Here is a 24292-nt window from a genome sequence, read left to right as displayed (position 1 = left end):
CTTCCTGTTTTTGTAGTGATACTAGGATTTAGACCATAGAATCATCAATTACAAACCTCAGTATTTGCTCTGAGAGCACAGCCTAAACCCCAAACCCCAAAGGCTAAATGTTTCAAGCCAATTAAAGTAAGCATAGAACAAGCCTCTTCTTATTTCTTCCTTTGCGATATAGGCTACACATTCATTTTAGCACCCAAAATTCATCTGTAAGTAAGTGATCAAACCCACAGCTGAAAGACAAGAACAAAGGATTTACCTAGTGAGTCATCAAAGTGCTTTATTTTATAAAGCCTTGCTCATGTTTGGAGTGTAATCTAAGCACTAACATATACAATAATGAGTCTTCCTTGCCCTGTCCAAATAAACAGTTTATCAACAAGAATGAGTGACAGAACTGCTACACAGACAAAAGAATGCTTTGCTGTAAATGTCTAAAATTGTCTAAAAATGTACACTGGTTGGCCGCAATTAAATATGTACTCAAGTATGTACTTCAAATATGTACTCATTTTTACCTCAGGGTCTCCCTCTGGCCTCATACTTCATGAAGCCACAGCATGCTTCAGAAAACAAAATGTGGGCAAGAATGTAGACAACTGGGGTATAGAGGGAGAGGACAAAAAAATATCAAGCCACAGTACCAACTTATTTAAATACATACAATACAAAAGTAAACACATACATTACAGTGCTGCGGACATCACTAAGTCAAACATAACAAAAAATCCTGTAGGAAAGGTTGGGGAAAGGAGAAAAAAATCAGTACACAGCAACAGGGACAGTATTGCCTTTGGCCACTGAAGAGAGTGTAACAGGTTGCTATCGTATAGGCTCCTCTGAAGTAAACCACTACGTATGTTATGCACGGCTGCAGGCTTAACAGCACTGACATTAGTTATGGAGAAGGCATGCTGGCACTCCTGATCTGAGTTATAAACCATGATGGGGAGGGTTTGACTTCTCTTACGTTGCCTACAAAATCTAACAATTTCAATCAAGAAATTTTAAAGGCACAGCTTTAGCACAGTGTATAAGTAGAGAGACTTTGAAGCATATGTAAAGTTGTCTCTTTCAAGCATGGAGTCTTTCAGGGAAAAATACAAGAAGAAAAGAAATACAATGTTATTTAAAAATTTCAAACAAGTTAAATATGATCAGCACAATTTTAGGCAATGTACTATACAATCAAACTTGCGTAAATGGTAGGACAGGTCATTTTGATGCTAAAACACGACCTTGGGAAAAATCCCTCTGAAATATCCTTCCTCATTTTATTGTAAAAGAGTCTACCACAGAGGTGAGACATTCACTTTAGTACACTACTGCACATTACACCTTGGAAGATGACAAACATTACTTCATTTGTACTGCAAAATAACTTTACATGTAAACTCAATAGTCATATATTGTACACAGCTCTGAAATTCAGAAGTATCCCTGCTTTCCTAATAATGTAAACAGTAAAATTCAGGGTTCATTTTTCGAGGGATAATCTATCATAAAATACCGCTGTTTCAACAGTACAACACAAGCATTTAAACTTCAAATTCCCAGTAAATTATCAAAGGAATGGAATTTCTATCGGTGTGCACATCTTTCAGGATTGGTGAAAGATGAAGCTACTATTGCCCAAAACTATGCGCTTCTTCAGATAAGCTTTTTTCCCCCCTTACAACACTATTAGTTCCTGTATTGCAAGAATATAAAACAAATGAAAACTTCAGGTAACAAAGTGAAATAAGCATAGTTTTCCCTTAACATAAGTTTACTGTAGCAAAAATGTACACATAGCATGAATTTCGTTAGCTCTTTGTAATGTAAGAGACGCTGGCTCTCCGATGTCTGAGAGGCTGAACTTCCTGATGCAATGTGCTGAAAAGAAGACAAAACCAGAAGGGAAAGGAAAAAAAAAACAGGAAAAAGCCCAACTGCTAGGAACCAAATGGGAAAAGCCTCCGGCACCAAGGGCTGTTGCAGCTGCTTTTTTAAGGAGTGCCAGTGTGCAGGGTGTGACATTCGCAGTAAGGTTTTCATTATTATCATCATCGTTATCATCATGAAGAATACTGCCATGTATCTCTTTAGTTCAACAATAAACTGATCCACAGTTTACAATTTGATAGCAATGTTGTAGATTTAACATGCATTTACTTTTCCCCACCCCCACCTCTTTGCTCATTTATTCCGTTTCAGCTGGTAGCATCAGAGTATGACTGTCACAGTGCACTCTGAGTAAGCTGTTCTATTTATTTAATTTATTTTAACTTTTTTTTTTTGCACACACACAAGAGTCAGAAATAGCTAGAACTATGCTGGGAATATCAGGCAGCTGTTAAAGCAAGTACTCCACCCCACTTCAGTCATCTTTGCCAGCAGATGTAAACAAAGGGGTTGCTTTCTGCAAGATGAGCGCTTCTCTGAGTTCCTTTTCATCCCTACACTTGTCGCCAATGCTGCTGTCCCCAGGTCTCGTGTCTGTCCTGTGTAACATGATAGGTTACGTCAAGATGTTGGCAATAAAGTCCAAGAAGCGCTTTGAATACTGTTCAGGATTAACTGTTGAAATTTCCGCACCAGCCTATACAGAGAATTGGGAGCGGAGAGGAAAGAAGGAAGAACCAGTGTTTTACTTCATGCTTTGTTACTGACAGCATTGCTTACTCAATAGATTATACGTTCAGTCTTTGAATCGGACACTGGAAAGACAAATTGTAATGGCCCTCAAGCACAATGTCTTTTTAGGCTTCACATGAGTACAGTGTACTCACCGCCATAAATGCAAGACTTTCACCTTCCATTTCTGAAACGTTACTTCTCTTTGCTTTCATTGCACTTCAGTCTCCTATATAATTTCTACTGCATTCTTAACCATGCTACACACTGATTCACTAACAGATTCTGGTCTGTGCCTTCATATAGAGAAGAGTAAAATTATCATACTCAGATCTGGTGTGTCAACATACATGTAATGTATATTGCTATGTGAATACTAAATAACCAGGTTTGAAATACATGGCAACAATTAATAACATTTTTTCAACACATATGCATTTAAATCTGGAGTCACTAAATAAGCTGTACAACTGCTATTTCAATGAAGTCATCATTTCATTCATAGTTTTAGTCAAGTTTTTCAGAGCCATAGCTACATCTGAATATTTGTATTTTTCCTGTTTTACAAAAGGAGAAAAATGCATGCATGCAATTAATGAACAAACTTTGGTGTCAGATGGCTCAGGACAGAGACAGTGAAGTAAAATGGTTGTATGAAACTAATGTTCTGTAATAAGTTCTAATCACAGTCAGCTGTGGTTATTCACAACATATTTCTAGCCAGAACTGTGAGTTTTCAGTCTGCCACATTCAAAGTTCATTAATAATTGCCAGATAATGGCTGTGTATGGTCTACACCAACTTTCAGCTGCTCTGAGAGCAGAGGGAATGATGAGTGCCTTGTTTTAGAGACAAAACCCACCTTCCACAGGTCTGTGCAGGGTTTACTGCTGAGCATTCTGCATTGCACTCTACTGTAAACTAAAAATCCCTGAGCCCTTTGCTTAACAGACTTTTCCTGCAGTGCCTTGATCCTTTAAACAGACAAAGGAGGGATTTTAGCATCATGAGTGATTATGCTCTTTTTTAACAGTTTATGAAATTTGAACTATAAATCACCATAGGAGTGATAATGGTAGCTATAAATCACAGTTGTGGAAGACTGGGCTACTTCACCATGGTTCTTTGGTGCCTGCTGATACGCAGCCATTTCAGTCAAAATAAAGAAATTCATGGCAAACAGATGCCTTCACTGAATGGTTCCCAAGTATTTAATATGTACATGATGCTTAATTTTGCAAATCGGACTATTTTTAAAGAAGTTCTGTAAAGCTAAAGAATTAACTTTCAACAGGCTGTACCAAATAATAAAATCATCACTAGGGTCCTGCATCTGCAATAAGATTCACAACAGCTTTCACAGTGCTGTGTACAAATACGAATGTCTGGTGAACAGCTTTGTTTGCAAGAATAAGGTGTTTCTTACAAATTTAGGACAAAGTCCTAAAAAGGCATCTCACTAGAGTTCTGTATGGGTAAGAAAGCTATGTGTACAGCTGAAAAGTGAGTTCCACTCTCAGTATGTAACATGCAGTAGTTACTCTGTACTGTTGTATCACATATTTAACTAGAAGAAAATTGAAAAAAAAACCAACTATTTCCCTTTTCACTGATTTCTTGAACTCTGCTGTATCAGTGCACTAAACAACAAAAATGCAAAAGTATAAATGGAATCAGAGGAAAAAAACAACCCAGATACTTACCCCATGCTTTACCGTTTTTGCAGCATGGGCAGCTTTCTTTTTTGCATCATAATGAGTAAGAATGTCAATAATGGCCATAAAGTATACTTCCTTCCTAGGTGCATCTGCAAATGGCAAGCACATGGCAGTAAGAATGACTTTTGAGACATCTTAATCATGAGTTCTTCTAACAAAGGCGACTTTATAAGGCTCAATCAGCAGCTAAGACAGGTTAACGTCAGTCAGAATCATAGATCTGTAAAGACCACAGGCTAAAGCTGTCCTTAACTGACTTTTAACTGCACTCATTTATAATGCAAAATTCCACAAATGAGTGTAAAATAAACCACCAGCTTACAGCAATTTTTGCTCACTTAAAGTTATGTGGATTTCATCTTCCTTTGTGGAAAAACTATGAAGTTTCATATGAAAAGTAATGCTTCTGTGTCAACAAACATGACTGTGCATATTTTTTATTAATAAAAACATACATTTATCCATGTAAATGCTTAAGGAAAAAAAAAGAAGAGAGAGCTTTCCTGTCTTGAACAGCCACAAGTAACACTTAGTTTTTACACATTAACACCAAATCTACTTTCAGGCTTCTTATGATGACTTTCTTAGCTGGAACACAGAAATCTGGCATGAGAGCGGGAATTTTCAAAAAGCAACCAAAAAAGTGAAATCTAACTTGGAATGCTGCTTTTCTAATTCTTTTTAAACTGTTTTCAATATTATCTGATCTGCTAGGAAAAGAACAGTTATGGATACTAGATTTCCTTGAAGGGATGAAAAAACCCATGAATTAACTGAGAAATGCTGTCTGTGAATAGCTAAGCCAGTATACAATTTGATAGTGTAGTAGGTGAATTATTTGACTGCATCCCCACACATCACAATATTTAGAAAATATGTTCATAACAATGCTGAGCATTATAGGTACCTTCTGCTTTCTGCTGCCCCCCAAAGCAACATATTTCCTCTTTTGTAGAGCGAATTTGTATGTTGCAGTTTAACTTTACCTTTATGTGGTCATGAAGACTTTAGGATTCTAGTGCAAGAATCAAAACATGTTAACGTAAAAAAAATTATTACTGCTTACTTTCATGGGATTTTATTCCATAAACATCAATAGCTGGATCAAATTCCCCTGGAGCCAAAGGCAATGAGCTGTTCAGCGTATTTCCTGGACTGTCTGGAGGGGTTCCAATGGGGTGGGTCCCATCGCTTTCACCTTCCTCTTCTCCATCATTCTCTTCACACTCTACTTCTTCCTGTTCAGCTCTTTCAACATCATGAATTCCAACCAGCAAGCTGTAGTCCATGAGTTTTAACTGAGCAAGGAACTAGAAAGCGATAAGCAATTTATCAATATCACTGAAAAATCTAAGCTCCACTTATGAACAGGAGAAGTTACACAAAGATGTCATGAGTTGAAAAAAAATAGGCACTTTTAAGGAAAAACAAAAGGGAGGATTAAGTGATACAGCTATCAGAGAGATACTTGAATTTGTTAAGATGTAGTAACAGCACACAGGTCACTTGCAACTTATATTCCAAAAGAGATGTAGCCCACTCCCTCAAAATCTTCAGGGAAAAGAATCACTTTTCCTGTAGTGAGGACCAACGCCTGTGCGAGCCAATGACTACCGTGCCTGTTTAATGTTTACCTTAAGGCATCTTGTCACCACACAACTTCCAGATCAGTGTTTGCCATCAGGTGTGTGGCGTGCTACAACCTGGTGCTAAATCTGCCCCCTCACTTCCTTCTAAGCCTTATTAAAGAATCATGAAAGAGTGTTTAAATATTCTTGCAGTGGAAAGTAGTGAAGTTTTACACCACGAAGATGTGAAATGATGATACGTTGTCTTCACTTACAATTTAAGGCTCACAATTTAAAATCAGGTAAGCAAAACATGAATATGAATGAAAGGGTGGTTTTGAATCAAGGTTGAGGATGGGAGTTCTTAGAAAACTGAACGATGAATACATTTTATGTTTAGACAAGTGTTACTTTAGTTGATGGGAACAGAGTAATGCAGAAAGCTAAGAAAGAAGGAAGGAAATAAGGAAGGTATAAAAGCATGAAGATGGTAAACAGTTCAAGGGGGTGAGAGGTAGGAAGGGCAAAGCTGTGCTGCAGCCTAAAAGCAATACTATGATTTTAAACTTGTGGAGCCCTTACTTATGGTATGCAGAGAAAAATCCTGAAAATACAAATAATTTCAATTTTGAGAAACTCTAAATGGATATAAAAAGGAAGTTAGAGCAGACCAAAGAAAGGAATTAAGCTAGACTTTGGAATAGTGATGGTGATGAAAGAGATCACCATAAAATACTAAGAAATGAAAAACTACAGTTTGTCAAAATCCTGATTCTGAGAAAAGGAATCAGAGATAACAAAGTGACTACAAAGTCAAGTGCCAGAAAGAATACTGTGAGATTAAGAAGAGGTTTTAAGAAGAAATTGGTTTCTAATAATTTCAATGTAATAAATCAGAAGACTCTTCACAAGACTAGAAGAGATCCAAGTTTGAAGAGATGATGTACAATGATATACACAAGAAGAACAGATGACAAAGGCGATGGAGTGGAAGGACTCCAGGCGCATCATTAGGCACTTGATAAATACCGAGAGAGACAGGAGAAAAAATCTACCCATAATCATAACAAAAAACGCACTGAACAGAACAGACTCTTGGGAAAAAGAGTGAACTACAAATTAGAAGAGAATGGCTCTTCTGTTGACAGAAAAAAAGACCTGGGGAGATCAGCACAAGGAAAAGGTCATCTGATTTAAAATGGAAAAAAATGCCCTTAATATGCTTTTTCTCAGGATATTTTCAGTGGAATGAGGAGGCAGGAAAATAGATGAGGACATCAAAACAGCAGTAATAGATATTTGTTTGAACACAAAGAAGGGGACGTAAACTCAGTGATCAGAGAAATATAGAAACAAACTTAATGACAAACAAGAACTCATATAAGGTCATATGATTTGGCATACTACTGCATAATATGCTTAACCATAAATACTGTGTGCTAAGATAATCACATGCTAAGTGTTGTGCATTTCGTTGTAGTGAAATGTGTTTAAACGTTGGGTACAAAGTGTATATTATCAGTTACCTAACAAGGACAGAAGAAGCAATAAAAGAAACACAAGGTTAAAGAACAGCTTGCTATTGTGAAAATCAAGTGCCAGATCCCTTCACAATAGTGGTTTACATGGCTATTTAACAATGCTGTACAAATTTCAAGCCCATAAAAAGACAGCCTCTCAGGACATGATCTGGAGTCTGCCATTATATTCACAACCTAGTAAATGCTGAAGATGAGACACACTTTCTGGGGTAATAAAGCTATCTTCCACATGCCTTGCACATACTTAAAATATTGTCTGCAACCTGCTTACCATAAAAGCATTATTTAGCAACAGCAGTACATGTTAAAAGAACACAAAACTTTAACCCAAATGAACTCGTCTCTAGAGCTGTGACATCAGTAGAGCAGTTTTCCAGCACAGTATTTTAAATATAAAATAAACACACACTGATATTTCACAAAATATTTATGTTTTAATAATTATCATCAATATACATTTCTCATTGTCACTATCATGGGAAATTAGATTTCCTTAAAAGCAAATTACTGGTTAGAGTTACAGTACTTTTTTTGTGCAGCTAGTGAGATGCAGCTCTGAAGAACTGCACAAGTAAATTCACAGAGACAATTTTGATATTGATAGCTGAAAGGCTCATCAAGTCACAGACACATTCTGGTCTCTTCCAAGAAAAACCCACCAGATTTTAGGCTTTGGGTATAAGGGCTGCAAAATATTTTGTTTAGTGACAGCATTTTCAGTGATAGTATTTTCCGTGATGGAAATTTCAAGCTGTGTGAACTAGTTAGCCCAATATCTATTTTCATTTGCTGAACTAAAGAAGTTATAAGAAAATATTACATTAAATTCATATATTAAAACTTTTTTATTACTGATTATATTCAGTCAATTACAAATTTATATGAAAGACTATGCTAAATCAATGATTCCAACTGCTATACGCAAATTACTGAAGCACTATACTCTTATGATACTAAAGGTGATTTAAAACTGAATCAGTAATATGAAACAAATGGAACGCGTAAGGCTGTGAGTGGGGATGATACATCTTCTATCTTGGACTACAGTCCATATGTGGCCTCAGCTCTGGTGCACCTCCACCTGTAAAACACAACTAACAATACTCACCTATTTCTTGTGGGCATTTGGAAGTACTAGGCCTGTAAAGCACCTAAGTACTAAGTAGCACCATCATTTTAACATCACATCATCAAGGCAGGAACAATGGCAACCAGCTATGGCAGCAAGCCATTTATCACATCAGCAAAAGCAGTGATCAACTCCTGAAAGTTTAAATTGTGTTTCATTTAAAACAGTCAGTGCTTACAGTTCCATAAACAAGTTTTCATTAATAAAATACAGGGACAATTTCCTGGGATATTTGTAATCTGCCACACATTTTAATCACGTGTAACTGAATAGGCAGAGTCTTACCTCAACATCCTTTTTGAGTTTCTCAAGGAACATCTTTTTGTTATTCTCATCAATATGAATCTTCTGGCCATCGTTGATGAAATCATTGTCTTTGAATGTCGGCAGCTCTTTGGCCTAAAATAAACCAAACTCCTATGAGAGCAGGATCACAAAGAGGAGCACAGTAAAGCTGCTGGCCCAGTGTGGCACTTCTGGAGCTCGCCTGAGCCAGACAGGATACCGCTGAGCCACATCTCTGGGGAAAGCAGAGGCACCCAGCTCCCCGCGCTGCAACCACAGAGCCCTTTCCTTAGTTTATCCCTCCTGTAAATGGCCTAGAAGGTAGTAGTTTACTGGTCATGCAACAAATATAGCCAAGACAAAATCTCCAACTCAGTACTTGATTTGCATCAAACCTTGATTTGCACTGAATTTCTTCCAAGATGTCATTTGTCAAAGTGACCACAAGTGAAGCTGAAACACAGTCTATACCTCATAGGAAAGTGCTTGCATCAGATCTTACACATGAAGTCAGACTGGATTACATTTTACATAGCTACTGTGAATGTTTGAAAGTGCCTAATGCCAAATAATTATTTGAAAGCATTGAGTGAACATGAATTATGAAATGCTGCTTAAAAGGGGCAAATGTCAAAGAAAACCACTGCCTTTCAAATACATAATTAAATATTCTTGATGTTGAAGCATTAGTTGATTAGCTTCATCTTTAACTCTCCCATGAAGTGATTTGCAACAGCATTGAAGAAAAGCCAGATAGAGTAACCGCAAGATTCAGTATTAAGACCTCTCAAATGGGCTCTGTTTTCAAAGGGCAGTGACTGGAAGTTTACTTAAAAAAACCCAGCAAGTCAACAAACAAAAGAGCAGCTCCTTCAGGGTATTCAGTCAAGTAAACTAGAAGTAATAGTAGCTTCTGCAACCAGAGCCTTTAAAAAACTGGCTTATTAAGAGGAATGAACAGCCTCTCTCCCTGCCCCCTGCCTTTAATCAATAGTAGGGAAGAAAAGGTTTTCTTTACAAAAAAAAGTTGCAAAACAACCAAGTGCTGCAACCCTCAATGACCATGAACTAATGTATTTTGAATAAAATAATTTCCTCTTAATCCAAAAGTCTTGATGGTAGGAATAAAAAGCAGCTAACATCAGCCTACTGGAATGTCCCCCATCAGTTTAACTAGTCATACATAGCTTATAACCATACTGGAGAGGGTATTTTTCACAAAGCTTGTTTTCTTCCTACGACACAGTAAGGAAACTAATCTCAGAGGTTCTTCGCTCTGCTCCAAAATGTACATATTGGAAAGCACAGCATTAAAATGTGAGCATCACAGCAGACCCTGATATGCCCTCACAGATCTTCACAGTGGCCAAAAGTTCTTTTTGCTGTTGGGCTGTGCACAGAATTAGCTGAAATACTCAGTTCCCTAATCAAATTTATTTTTTGGACCTGGAATTTGTGAATTGTTCAAGATCCCACTGCTTTTGTTTAGAAAAATGACCCTTCTCTTCCAATAACTGCTTCTCAAAACCACTTAAACAATTGGTAACATGTTAATAGTTATGAATGCATGTTAAATCCATTGCATCCTGACAGCTACGAACTCTGGGAAAAAAAAGCAAGGTCCTAGACTGGACCTATTTTTAGGTTATTACTGAATTATTACTGGGCTGCATCTAGAAAATTCTGATATACTAAATTATCCTCTTAATAGAGATCCTCTATTTTAATTTAAAATAAAAGGAAAAAAACCCCAAGGAGCTGAGATGGAGCTACAACCATTCACCCATACCAGAATCCTTTCAGAAAGGATTCACCCAGCAGTGCTTTGCCACTTCACTTAGACAACACTAGAAACTTCTTGAAGTGATGATGAACTGTTTACTACTGCACAGTGTGCATCGATTTTCTTTCTGGCCTACTCGGTAAGTGGTTTAGGATGAAAATGAGTATGGGAAACATCAGATAAGCATTCCAGACTAACATCTGCAGAGATTATACCACAGAATTGAGCAAACTGTCCCATAGATATAGGCTAATTCTGCAGAGGCGGGACTGTGGATCCAGGGATGTTGCCAACGCTAGAGGATGGAATCCAGTGCGTGGGATGCTTAAGAATGGAGAGGAGATTTGGATGAATTAATTTAAGATGAAACAATAATGAATGCAAGAATGCAGGAAACCAAGCTCCCTTCATTTCTAGCCAAAGTCACACCCCCCCCCCCAAAACCTCAGATTATCTTTCCACCTAGTATATCCAAGTTATTTATTAAACTAGGCAGAGTTTTTTTAACAAATCCATTAACGCTGACACCCCCCCCCCCATATTAATGCTGCTTAAAGCTGAAGGGCAAGTAAAGAGGAAGGATGTGCTTGTGGTTAAGATGCTGAGATGCAGGTTCATCTCTACGCTCTGCCACAGACTTCCTGCACAGCAGGACATCAGCCAGTCAGAACTGGTGGGTGGTGGGAGGGGGAAGCATGCTTCTCCACTGAAGACAGTCCTACCTTTAGTAAAAATAAACATAAATGACAAGCAATGTCCTTTTTCTGGTCAATGCTAGAGCTAGTAAGGCAGTTGTGCCATACTCCACTTTAACCTTGTTTCTAATCTATTTTTAATAGCAGTGAGCTAGCAAAGCTGACACAGCTGCATTTCTTGTCTGCCATCACAAGACTGAAAGGGGTAGTCCCAACAACATTCAGGGCAGTGAATCAGCTCTCCCCAAAAGCCACTCTTCACTGCCTCATGTGCAGGTTCCCCCAGTCCTCAGTAATCCCTCTGAGAACTTTTATGTGAGGTCATTTTTCTTCACCCAAATGCCCATAGCTGCGAAGACTTGGCAAGGGCAGAACTGCATAAATTAAAAGCCAGAACCAAGGAGGTACGGTAAGAAAAAGGAAAAAGCAGTGGGCCCCATATGAGAAAATGAAGCTAAAAAGCTACGTGCCAGTGGCTGCCCTCACCACATCATTCGTATGATGCTTCCCAGCCTGTTCTCTTCCCTTTTACTAGGTATTATTAGACAAAGCGTGTTTTTTTTTGATGTGCTAGGTGATACCATTCTATTTATTTAAAGCTGGAGAATATTAGAAGCCCCAGGAGACTGTTGCAGTCTCAAACATTACTAACAGCCAGCACTAGTAGTGATTCTAGTAGTACTTTAACAGAAAGTCATGTCTTCAAATTGATTTGTGAATTTAGGAATTAAAAACTATGAAATATGCAGCTAGGAGGGGCTCTTGTAGTTACTTAAAATTAATAATATATGTGTTCATGTTGAAAAATCCTAAAATGCACATTTTCTTCTTATGCACTGAAATAAATAAATACAAATAAAACCACATTGTAGCAGTTTAAAACACTGTCTGAATGAAAAAAAATTGAGACTTTGCTTTAATGAAATAATTGATGCGGTTAATTTTTAATGAAGCCTCAAATATTTCCAATGAAGCAAAATCCTTGTTGGAAAAAGATTCTCCTAGAATGTAATTCATTAGAAGGAACATATTAGTATCATTAAAGAACTAAATATTTTAAGAGCTGCGCAGGAGATGAACATCAAACTAATTCCACTAAATTAATAATACATTTTCTTTCTGAACCATCTCCCCATCGTTTTTAATTTCCTACTTACAGATGCAAGAAAGGCACAAGAGATTGTACAAATATAAAGTATTTATTTATTAAAAAAGCATGTTATTATTGCACACTTCAGGTTTGTGTTCCAAAGTTTGCCACGGTCACAGAGAATTTTAACGGCAGGAAGATTGCACTACCTTTGAAAAGGGTGAAAAGCAATAAAGATTGCTTAGACTAAGATGACAGAATGTGTAAAGTCTGATTGAAAACTAAAATCATGATTAAACAGCTCACTCACATTGTTTCTCTTGGGAAAAAAAAAAGATCTCAAAAAATAAGAACCAGGTGAAGTTTTATTTCTATATGAACGAGGAAATAGTTCTTCCAGATTTCTTAGCTCACCTCAATTCAGCAGCCTATCCTAATGTGCTGAATGAATGTTAGATTTCTTTTTTTTCTTTTTCCAAAGGCTTTTTTTTGTGCATCATAACTAAAAATAATGATCATGGCCAACACTAATGTTGACATTCGGTAAGAAGCTTGCTAAACCAGCTATAGCGCAGTTACATATTAGAGTAAGTCTTAGACTAAAAAAGGAAAAGCCTAATTGTCTTCACAACCTGGCAGCAATTTCTCACCTAACAAAAGCAAAGATCAGGTTGTAGGAGAAATCTTGCATAGCAGTCTTATTGTTTGTTCGGAACTAGGTACAGGTCACATTATTCACACACCTAATCATGGCAAAATTTGGCTTACAGTTTATAACTTTTGAGAACAGTATAAAACATCTGCCAAGAGTGAAGTTCCACACCTCAGGCTTCTTTTCACAGCAAATGGCTCCCATAATTATAAGGAAAAAAAAGGTGTAAGTTAGATCAACTTTAGTCTGATTGGGCTCACGGGCATATACGGGAGGCAGGACTTTCTAAAAAAGGCATACAAAGCTAAATACAGTTTGCAGTATTTTGGCACAGGTGGTTTTGAACTGAATCCACAAGATCCACAAGATGGAAGAGTACTGGAGCTTTCTTTGGAAGGCTGAAGACTGCAGCTTCTTCCCCCCAGCCGTTAGGGAACCTGGGTCCAAATCTTTGTTGTACAGTTTGCCTTGTCCTAGACAGGAGTTTCTAATCAAGTGAGGGCCTGCTGCTCCACTTGGCATCACAAGACTGTAAACGGCAATGGAAATAGAGCCGTAACCCCAAAATGGGGTTTCAGGGAACACCGGAATGGTTTTCGCCAGTGGAACAGCCATTTTTGTAGGACAAAAAAAAGTTGTGCAGGACCTCGTAGACAGATTAGGAATTCAAGCATGTACCAAAATAGTAACTATACATCTTTTCAATGCTTAGGGAAGTGCACCTCGAGTTATCCCTAGGGTTAATGCCTTCCTGATGCAAAATGAGCATGCAACATATAAAATTCAAGACAATGTTCCCCATCTCTTTTAAAAAAAAATTCTTTTCACATATGGAAAACCGACTTTCAAACAAAAAAAAGCCAATCCCCCCCAAACAAAACCAAACACCTCCCCTGCTCAAACAACCCTCCACCCCCCCCACCCCCCCCCCAAAGGCAAACTAGTGATTTGTTTTGAAAAATAATAATGGGACTGGTGTCAAGTGAGGGCTGAAATAAGAATTTTAACTCTGAATGTCTGTTCCTATCTTTCTGAGGTACTGTACTGCAGTGTTTTGAAAGTTACAATCTCTGTACATGCAACCTCGAGATTAATTTCACAAAGAAACCTAAGACATGTTTCACATGCCTGCTGGGTGAGGTCAGCACATGAAGAGGACTGAAATTACTAAAAGTAAAGAAAATGCTGCTCCGAAATTAGCAACTTGAAAACAGCAGGAAAAAAATAGCTCAGATTTTGGGATGATCCGCTACCTCGAATGAAATTTTAACTATTGACATCAAAAGAAAAAAACTAGTTAAAGACTGAATAATCTTGTTACTATGCTCCTATTCTAAAATCTTTCTTTCTTTAGCCACAACTATTCTCTCAGAAATCAGTTAATTACTATATGTTGCATTATGTGAAGGAGAAAGTAAAGGTAAGAAGTGATTTATTACATGTAGCAGCATCTTCAGATCTAATTCTCAGAGTAAGTTATTCTAAGTGTAACATAGTGTCAACGATGACAATCTCTCCAAAAATTAACTTCAATAGAGACTTCTTTGTTCGAATGTATTTACTGTAATTTTTCTGTATTTAAACTTATTTATGAAATGACAAATACCACAGAGGGGGCAACACAACCAGTTTTAGATTAATTTAAAAACATGTAATAATATCTGAAATTGCTCAAAGATGAAAAATGGTGGGCTTTAGTTCAGTTAGGTTTCAGTCTTCTTCAAATTTCCTTCCAAACTGCTCACTCACAAGCAACATGCTTAAGTTCTTTGTAAGTACAAGTAGACTCAGCTGTAACTGCTAATTCGATGTTGTCCTGCAAAGTACAGCATAATTGTGAGCAGGCAGACCACCAGGGGAGTTCTGCATTATCCTGCTTTCACTTAAGAGGGCAAAATTGTCCAAGGAATGAATAGAAAATGCCCACTATTAAAATAATAAAAATAAAGAAACTAAAGAGAACTAAAGAAAGAAAGAAAAAAAAGAGCAGCTGTCAGAATTTGACAACTGTTGAAACACACTGTTCTTTTAAAATTCAAGACATCTGTAAGCGCATGTTATGATACTTGTTGCCAAGAAAGTGATGCCTTTATTACTAAAAATATCACTTATAATGTGAATGAGAGGAGTTGTGTATTAAGGTGAAATCTAAGGGATGGAGATTGCATCTGCACTGATTATCACAAAAGACTGAAATGAGAGTTTCAGACTTCCTTATCAATGTTAGGATATTAAACAGCTGAAGACAGTCAAACAGGAAATGAACTGAAAAGAGGACAAAAAAGTAACATTCTCAAAGTCATTCCAGCCAGCTTTTCTTCCTAAAAACCTGATCTTTAAAAAACCTCTTTGTATGCTAACACCTATTTTACACACAAAACTAAAGTAGAAAAATATTTTTCTTGGTTTCTTATTTTATAATCCATTAAATCTTTCTGCATAATTGCTTCTTCTTTATTAACTGAATAAATGACGAAAGAGTAGTTTGACAGGAAAAAGAATCAATAATGTCATAATTTTAGTCAAGCTTGCCATTTCAATGTAATGTATCTAAAACCTGCAGTCTGCACTGGAATGTGACTGAAAGACTTGCTCTTCTGTTTTCTGACTTCTTCAGCTTTAAAAGAAGCTTACATATTATGCTTGATATTCTGAAAACCATTTGATTACTTGAACATTGGCATTTGAAATTAAATATGAATTACTTAAAAGCCTATTAAAAATTACCGCATTACCAGACATTTTAGCCATACATTTTAGCACCAAAAGCTTCCTGTCTTTCATTACCTTCCTGTTTTTCAGATGTGAATAGCAGTGGGTACATTTACTTGAGTAATTAAATAATGCCATTAATTGAAATCCTATTATTATTAATGGCATTTCAGGGTGATATTAATGAATTGATGATTTAACTTGCCTCTGGCTAAAAAGTAGCTAGTAAGTTACTACACCAGCTAGTATTTGAGGTTGTCTGGTTTTGTTTAAGCACTCAGAGCAATTTCTTCTGACATAGGAGATGCCAAAGTATCGTTAGACCATTTCCCATAATGCCACCTTCCCCTCCCCCTCCCCCCAAAATCCTTTACTTTTGACTTTTCAGGCTAATTTTTTTCAGGCATTTTAACATCTTTAAGATTTCTGTGGGAATCTCAAGCCAGACAACAAACAAGAAGTCTGAAATAGCGACACCTACATAAGGAAAAATGGAAGTGAAAACAACATGTGATAAGACTCTCACTTGCGGGTTACAAATAATGGATCATTTACATACTTCTGTCAACACAGTCCTCAAGGTCCTGAAATTAGTGCCACATGTGCAGAGACATATCCCATGAGAGTTTCAAAACAAACTTTCCTTGTTGATTCATATAAATATATAAACCCCTTTTAAGCAAGCTTAAACTCTGTGCCTTAAGAACACTTGAGTACTTCAAATGCAGTTCTAGTGCCTACTGCAGTTTTAGATCACAGTGACAATGAATGTTCCAAACACCTACAACACAGACACGGGGTAGCGTGTTCTTTTGACCCTTTCAAATCAAACAGCAGACTACAAAACTTAGACAAAAACCATGTAATAAGCAAAATATTATTTTCCCCTTGCTTAAATCCCTAGCAGTCTGTCTTAAAGTGTTTGTAAAATGTGGTTCCCTCTATCAACTTAGAAGCCTACCCAATTAATTCCCTTTCTTAGAAATGTTTGTGCTGAGTGCTAGCTTGTGGCTCCTCTGCTGCACTGCATTAGCATTTGAGGGGAACAATGAGTAACAGAAGGCTGTTCTAACAGCCTCAGACTGTCTGCTTACAACAGCAGTAAGTTTAGTGCAGTTCTGCCTCCAAGAAATCGAATTCCTTTGAAAAGAAATTAATGTGTGAGATTTAAAATAGCAGAAGAAGAATTTGGGGGACTAGGGCTGTTTTTATATTTCTTTCACAGAAGTACTCAAAATAAAAGGGAGGGACTAGATGTGTTGAATTTGATAGGAATTTTTGTTATTTGCCTTACTGAAGTTATGGTTTCACATTAAATTTACAGAATTGTTGTACACAGTTATATAAAACTACACAACTTAGCTATAAAAAAGTTCAACAGTAATTCTGCCAGGAACTTACATGGGAACAAAATCAAGGCGCTGATTCTTTGAGGTTCTCACTCAATGTGTCTATAGTATGTGTGTACTATTATTAAACTATTTGTAATAATATAAATATAAATATATTATCATAAGATATAGTCCTAAAAAGGGCCAAACCCACTGCACTAAATATCTGTACGGTATCAGCTCCTCTATAGCTGAATATATGAAGTATTTTTATGTTACTATCCCAAGCATTAGTTTTGCAATCTGCATTAGTCCCATCCAAGTAATTTGCCCTCTTAATTTGTATTGAATTATTTTAGTAATAACCAACAGAGGTTTTCAATGACATCAGGTATCATTTAGGAGACACTGAAGGAGTTAATCCCTCTGTTTTAAAAACGTTAAAGAGTTGTGTTACTAACCAAGAACAAAACTAGACCACAAGAAAAGAATAGAGACCATTCAAGACGTGATCTCGAGGGCCCGCTACAGCAAAAGAGAGCTAATGCTGACTATTATAACTGCAGTTGGCATTTGGGACATGGTAGTTGCCTAATGCTGGAAGAAGGTCATACCTCAGGACAAAGTGGAAAAACCTGGCAGTTCTTCATGCAGCAATAACTGTAGGGCTGACAGCTGCTGCACGTCCCTTACTCCTTAGTGCAGTTGTGTGGTATGTAGAAGACTAAGAGAGGCAGGCATGGTCCGTCTAATGCTTCGGAGAAAAACAAATTATCTGGATGACATTTGGGGACAACACAAAATGAAGTCTTTTAAGTGAATTGCTGAATGCTCATGCTAATTCAGAAGGCATGTGCTTGGAAAAATTAAGAAAATAAGGGTCATAGGTTCCTAGACTTCACCCCAAATTTGGAAATCTAAAGAAGTCTTAGATAATGGAGACTATGTTCCACCTTCAATTATCTGCAGAATTTCTAGAAAAACCTCTCCTGAAATGCCATCAGGCTATTTCAATGAAACCTCAATGAAATGTTGATTTTGAGAGCACTGAATTTTCCAAATGAATTGAAGTTGTAGATGGAGAAAAATAAAATGATTAATTTCCTTTTAGAGCAAAGTTTCAGCTCATAATTTGACGGAGACTGCCTCTCATAGCTACATGTACATCTAAGCCTTTCAGTGACTTGCTCATTTGTATGAGCTTTACGTACCCAAAGGTTCTCAAATTTCAAGGTTTGGTTCATCTTTGCATTCACTTTAGAAGTGGTGCCAAGTCACATAATTCCAATAACTGACATGGAGTATCCAAGTATCTTAATGTTAAAGAGCAAGAGAAAGAAGATGAAGAAGCAGGAGGGAAGAGAAGAAGGTCCTGATGTTTTCCTACCACAGGGCAGGCCCTGAAGAAACTAAGAGAAGAGAAAAAATGAAAAGGAGGAGGTACAGGATTGGCTCACTTACCTCTGAAATCTCAACACCATTGCAAACCAATATTCAAAGGTCTGCGGAAAACAGAGGAAAGATAAAGGAGGGAATAAGGCAGAAATCAAGAGGGGAGAATATGACAGAAAACAAAGAAAATGGGCAGAACAGCACTGGTTATGTTTGTCCTGAGACTAGCTAGCAGGTTAGATAACTGAAAAAGAAACAGAAATGCACCATACCTTTTCTTTGTCACTGGCTTCTCGAGCCACAGTAGAGCCCTGAAACAGAAAAAATGGATCTAAAAATGTGCATATGTCAGAAACTAATTTGAAAATGTTACGATAACAGCTGAAAAAGTGGATGAACTGCATCCTTCTGAACTTGAGAGCTGTTTTAAAGAAAGGTGATACAGTACGTAGAATGCTCAGGGCCGCTGAACTGCTGCAATCATTTGAAGAAGATGTATCATGAGAGAAGAAAGATGGATTAAATCCTCAAGTGATCTACATCTATTGTCCTCCTGACTGCTGCAGCTTCTTACTCATGTCTCATTCTCATTTTGAGACTATCACCCTGGAAGTTCAGTTTGTTGGGTGGACTTCTCATATTTCCATGCCAATTTAGCTGTATGGTCATGGAATAGCCTATTCTGTATAACTATTTGGACATATGTAATACACATTTGAAAAGGATGTCACACAGTATAAACACACACAAATACTTAAAAGATCACAAACAAGAACAAAGCACCTCACAGCAACATGAAGTTAAGAGATGAGACCAACTGCAAATTCACAAGATTTACAGCGCTTCCCAAAGACATTTTGGATATGTAACTTTTTTTTTTAAAAAAAAGCTAAAATTAGTATTTTTCTGAGTAAGATGGAGGTGACAAAAAAAAAAAAAAAAGGCTGTATATACTTCCTTGCAAATTTCTTGGAGCAGGACCACACCTTTAAGTACCCAGCATTTATCACATAATAACACTGGAAGAAATAATAACAAGAAACATGATAATTGGACATTGAAAGATGGGTAAATTAACTCCATTGCTTGTTGGAAGGTGTAAAGAAATGCTGGAGTGGAGTCATAATAAAGAATGTGAGGATTCCCAACCACATAATTTTATATGACGTTTTACTCTGTTTGGGAAGAGAAACTTAGAAAGGATGGAGAAAAAAGATAATTGGGTTCGTCTTAGTTACTATGTATGGTCCCACAAGCAGGGCTTTTGTTGCATTACACTGTTAACTGAAAGCCTAGTAAAAGTCTGACGTTTTAGTTTACTGATAGTACACCTTTTATACTGTATTCTGTGCTCCAACAGACCGCTTGAATGACTACTGGGCCTGAAAAAAGATCAGCTGAAAGCCAAACTGGAGGAAAAAAAGTGGATCTACAATAGCAAAAAATTAGGGAGATTGACAAATTTGACATTGAAGTAATTTTAATAAAATGCCTCAGTGGCCAGAAAAATACCTTTGAAATCCTATGCTGATTTGTGATCTCTTCTTCTTAGTATCTACACAAGGGAAGACTTGTGCTACAAATGCGCTCTAAGCTGGTGTCAAAAATATTCACATACGAAAGGACTCTGAACCTACAATTGCAGATGCTGTGGTAATGGAAATCAAGAAAAAGTGTCTTTTATAATATATGCAGTGTCACTATAAATCTGCTCAGTGAAGGCTCATTGAAGAATGATAAGGTATTGATGTTAAATGTAAATTGAAAGAGAAGTTTATCTTTAAAGCAATTCTGTCCAGCTGGACAAATTGAATAGAGTACAAAAGCATTCAGAGAGGTAAATAAGAGTTGTTGACAACAATGCTAAGAATATATTGTATATCACTTACATTACTTTCTGTTATGCTTTTGTCCCTTTTTTACTGCATGATGATGCTCTACAACACAGACAGTTCACTCAAATTAAAAAAGTATCTTTCTCAGGTGAGCTCTGCTGCCAATAATGCTAAATATTAACCGGTCAATTGTTGACAATCTCGAAATCAGTTCCTAAAAATCATGTTCAGCCAACTACCTGACCAGTTGCTTGGTAGTTGCAAGGCAGATACTTGAGAGTAGGAAAGGATACTGCAGTATGTAGCATTACAAATATTTTAATCTAGAATGCTAAATAACCATCCAAAACCAAGTTTGCAGATGCACTTATAGTTCAACGCATAGAAATTATATGTATTAGAGAGAATTAGTTTTCTAAGGGGAAACTTTATGGATGCAATAAAAATATAATCCCTCAGGTAGAAAGACCAAGACTATATTTTGGGCATGCGTTGTAAGCACTGTGTACTAACTACTGGCAAAATTACAATAAGCAGATAAATCTTCTGAAGCAAAACTAAAACACAAAAAAGCAAGAGAAATTTTGTGGGTTTTTTTTTTTTTTAAGAACCTCTTTTTTACCTGAATTATTTTTAAAATATAGGACAAAATATGAAGCTTTTGTACTAGTGATGTACTTTATTAGTAGCATTTTGTTGGTTTAAATGATGATGATATTCGGTTATTTTATAAAAGCCCTCTACAGAATCAGCTGTGGCTTTCCATAATGTTGATAAAAACCTATAGGAAGTAGAATTATTATTCCACTTGCATGAAGGGTTTTACCTTTAACCTTTAGCTACATTTAACAAACATACCTGGTTAAAATGGTCCATTTAAGCATGCACAATACAAATATACTCGTATAATTTCTATAAAACTATCCTTCAATTTTTCTAGTAGATGCAGAAGTAAACCAGTTAATCGGGGCTCCTACATATAACAGTTTTAATTCACTAAAATTCCAAGTAGTATTCAAGCATCCGCATAATCTAACAATTACAGTAAAGATTTTCAACTAGTTTGTCAGTTAATGCATCAGCAGTTATTTCTCACCTTTAAGTCGTATTTTCTATAAACAGATAAACGATGGCTGAACACGTTTCTTGTAACAACCATATATACTTCAACTCCATCAACAGTAAGCCGGTACATGCCCAAAAACTGGGGAAGAAGTGTGTTCCCATGACACTCCACAATAAACTGCAGGAGCAAAAGAAAAAAAAAAACAAAACAGAAATGATGGATACAGATTATTTTATATATATATATATATGCATTCAAATATAAACCACCCAGAAACAACATATACATTGAATATACACTTGTGTGGAAACAAACCTTAAAAAAACCATGCCAAAACAACCCCCTTAATCAGGAAGTTATCCTCCTTTCAGTCCATGGTTTAAAAATTAGAATCTTGAAGTGCTTAATTTATATCCCTTCATGTCTGTAGACAATCTCATAGAAAGAGCAGGCTCCATTTGACAGACCTTTCCACTTTTCTGGTCCAAAAAGCACACTTAAAGCAGATAACATTTAGTACTGATATAAAAAACCCAAAGACATTTCTGAACATCATACCGCTGCATTTGGTACTATGTTGTCCCAGATTATATTTAATTTGTATGTTTCCCCATTCTCAATGTTTATTATGATGAACATTTATGGTGCTGTCACCAGCAAGGTTTATTATTTCTTATCACCAACTTTCTGCTAGCTCCTATGGGATGGTTACATTTCAGGGTCGATGGAGTTGAGCGTGAAGCGCAAGATCCCTGCATTTGATTATTTACGTATCATTATGTTTCCTTAAAGTCACCATATTCCATTACAAATGGGCTATTAACCTTGACAAGATATGCCACCTGTACTCAAAACCTGCCTTTCTGTTTTTTTATTATCACTTGCCTTACAACTAATAGTTTGAATTCCTATTGGAAAGACCACAGGAGGAAGCAGAAAAAGTACAGACTACAGTGATGATGAAAACTATTGCAGGATGAATATTTATTCCCAGAATAAAAATGCCCATACTGTATTAATCCTAAAACCAGCTCTACCATATCCACTCATATTTCATGGAACCAAGGAGAAGTTAAGCCACAACGATGCAAACCAGAAAAGGACTCACCAGCTTTCTTCTTTCTGTTATTACCAAGTCTCAAACAGAGGAACTTGGAGAAAGTTTAAAAATTCAAGCCTCAAACAGGAAACATGACAACTAACCAAAGTCAGCTTCAAATATCTGCTGCATACTGAAGCTGCTGTGTCTTTTGTGCCAGAATGACCTGGTTATTAAAAACACATTATTCTAAAACACAGGAAACTTTCAAACAAGTTAACTGAGTAAGCCACGTGAATTGTTTAAAGAAGTGGTTACTATTTGGTAAGAAATAATATAACAAAGCTCTTAGAACCCTGGAGATTTTGCAATTTTGGGATCCTCTGCTAACTTTAAGGAATTTCACTAACTTTATACTGGAATCTACACATATCACACCCAGACTTTCATTTTTCAAATGTCAAAATAAAACCAGAAAGATTTAAGAGTCCTGAAAACAATCCTTTCCAACAAGAAACAAAGGGAATGAACAAAGATGGAAACCGTTAACTGTGAATTGAACATCATTTTGACCAGCAACTCTATAACACGAGCTCTGTTGAATGCTGGTGGCACAGTCTGGTCTGTAATGCTCCTTTCTGTCTGCCCTGTGGCTGTACTGGAGGTTACAAGCCCCAAAGCAGAGAACACACAGTCACAATGCAGTTGTGCCACTTCACAGCAAAGCATTTTTAAGCTCAAATTGCCTATGAATGGGCAAAACATCTTAAGCTGCTGCAGAGGCTCAATGAATGCAAATCAGAACCTCAGGAAGGAGATATATGATTGTACACCTCAAAATACAGTAAAAGGCCACCAAACCTGAGTAATGCACAAAGACTGACCATTTTGTACCTGAGAAGGTTCTGTATTTAACAGATGCACAAGTTTTAAGTTGGTGTTCTTGAACTGGAGGATTTTCAATCATTGGGCTGTTACCAACATCAAAGGCAGTTATGTATTACAGGATACATAGCTCATTTTTACCATTGGTAGTTTCTCTTACAGATCCAATTGTAAAGTGAAATTAGAACTATTAATGATGGGGTTACATAAATGTTGTTTAAAATACTAATTCCTATTATAAAGCTGTATTGATTATTCTGTTGCAAACACCAAGTATGTGGCATATATCCTAAACAAATACTTTTCTAATGCTTCATAGAAGGTAGGAATGGTTGTTTCTTATAAAAACATTTACTGAGTGATTCCTTCTCCAAGATGATTAGGTTCTGCAAGGATGATAAAAACTGATCTATTTTCTAAGAAGGGTTTAATGCTACAGAATTTCAGGTCACTCAACTCCAATTCCTAATCTTACGGCTCTTAACTACAGAATTTGAGTTTAAAAAAACCCTACCCAACTATTATTCCAATTTTCCATACAGGGAGCTGAGACACAGCAACTTTATACAAAATCATACAGAGTTTATGCCACATGAAGGAATGGCAGCTAGGCATCTCAAGTACCAGACTAATAACACCTTCCTCTCAGCTGTTAGGGTCACAGTCTTGACAACTAAACCATCTCTTCAACCTAGCTATTGCTAAGTCTGATTTTAACCTTTCTGGTCCTAAGTGTCCCCCTTCTGGAAAACAGCAATGCCACTAATACAGAGCATGTGCAACATACCCCCTGTAATAACATAAAATAAATCCTTTGGTTAGCAGTATATGACCCCCTCCCTTTGTTCTGTGTTATGTAATAAGGTAAAAAAGCCAACTAATGAATATTGCCGAAGTCCTGTTTGTAAGTCAGGGTTAGCCATTTGCTAACACTGCTGTTTCACGTTAGCATTTTGTA

The 24292-nt window shown here is 36.8% G+C and overlaps 1 protein-coding gene and 1 long non-coding RNA gene across 3 annotated transcripts in view; both read right to left on the bottom strand.

Moving 5' to 3' along the window:
• Positions 1-251: 251 nt before the first annotated feature.
• The window catches only part of PIP4K2A (phosphatidylinositol-5-phosphate 4-kinase type 2 alpha), a 113547-nt gene continuing 89506 nt past the window's right edge, over positions 252-24292 (bottom strand). Inside the window, exons 5-10 of one of the 2 annotated variants that reach the window (XM_062633643.1) lie at positions 21441-21587; positions 18782-18820; positions 8855-8968; positions 5398-5641; positions 4317-4420; positions 252-2578 (exon numbers count right to left, since the gene is read on the bottom strand). In XM_062633643.1, coding sequence (XP_062489627.1) covers positions 2498-2578; positions 4317-4420; positions 5398-5641; positions 8855-8968; positions 18782-18820; positions 21441-21587 — 729 coding nt within the window. In that variant the 3' untranslated portion in view covers positions 252-2497. The remainder of the gene's footprint in view (positions 2579-4316; positions 4421-5397; positions 5642-8854; positions 8969-18781; positions 18821-21440; positions 21588-24292) is intronic. The other variant, XM_062633642.1, reaches the window with a different exon arrangement.
• Positions 14490-18771, bottom strand: LOC134171439 (uncharacterized). The gene is made up of 2 exons (XR_009967632.1): positions 18579-18771; positions 14490-14890 (listed from the first exon to the last, which is right to left on the bottom strand). It is a non-coding gene; the product is annotated as an uncharacterized LOC134171439 (long non-coding RNA).

The sequence above is a fragment of the Pezoporus occidentalis genome, unplaced genomic scaffold (assembly GCF_034315485.1).
Source record: "Pezoporus occidentalis ecotype Australia unplaced genomic scaffold, CSIRO_AGI_Poc_V1 ctg40, whole genome shotgun sequence".
In the NCBI taxonomy this organism is placed as follows: domain Eukaryota; kingdom Metazoa; phylum Chordata; class Aves; order Psittaciformes; family Psittacidae; genus Pezoporus; species Pezoporus occidentalis.
The sequence above is the reverse complement of the archived record's forward strand: the minus strand, read 5'-3'. Positions and strand labels throughout refer to the sequence as shown.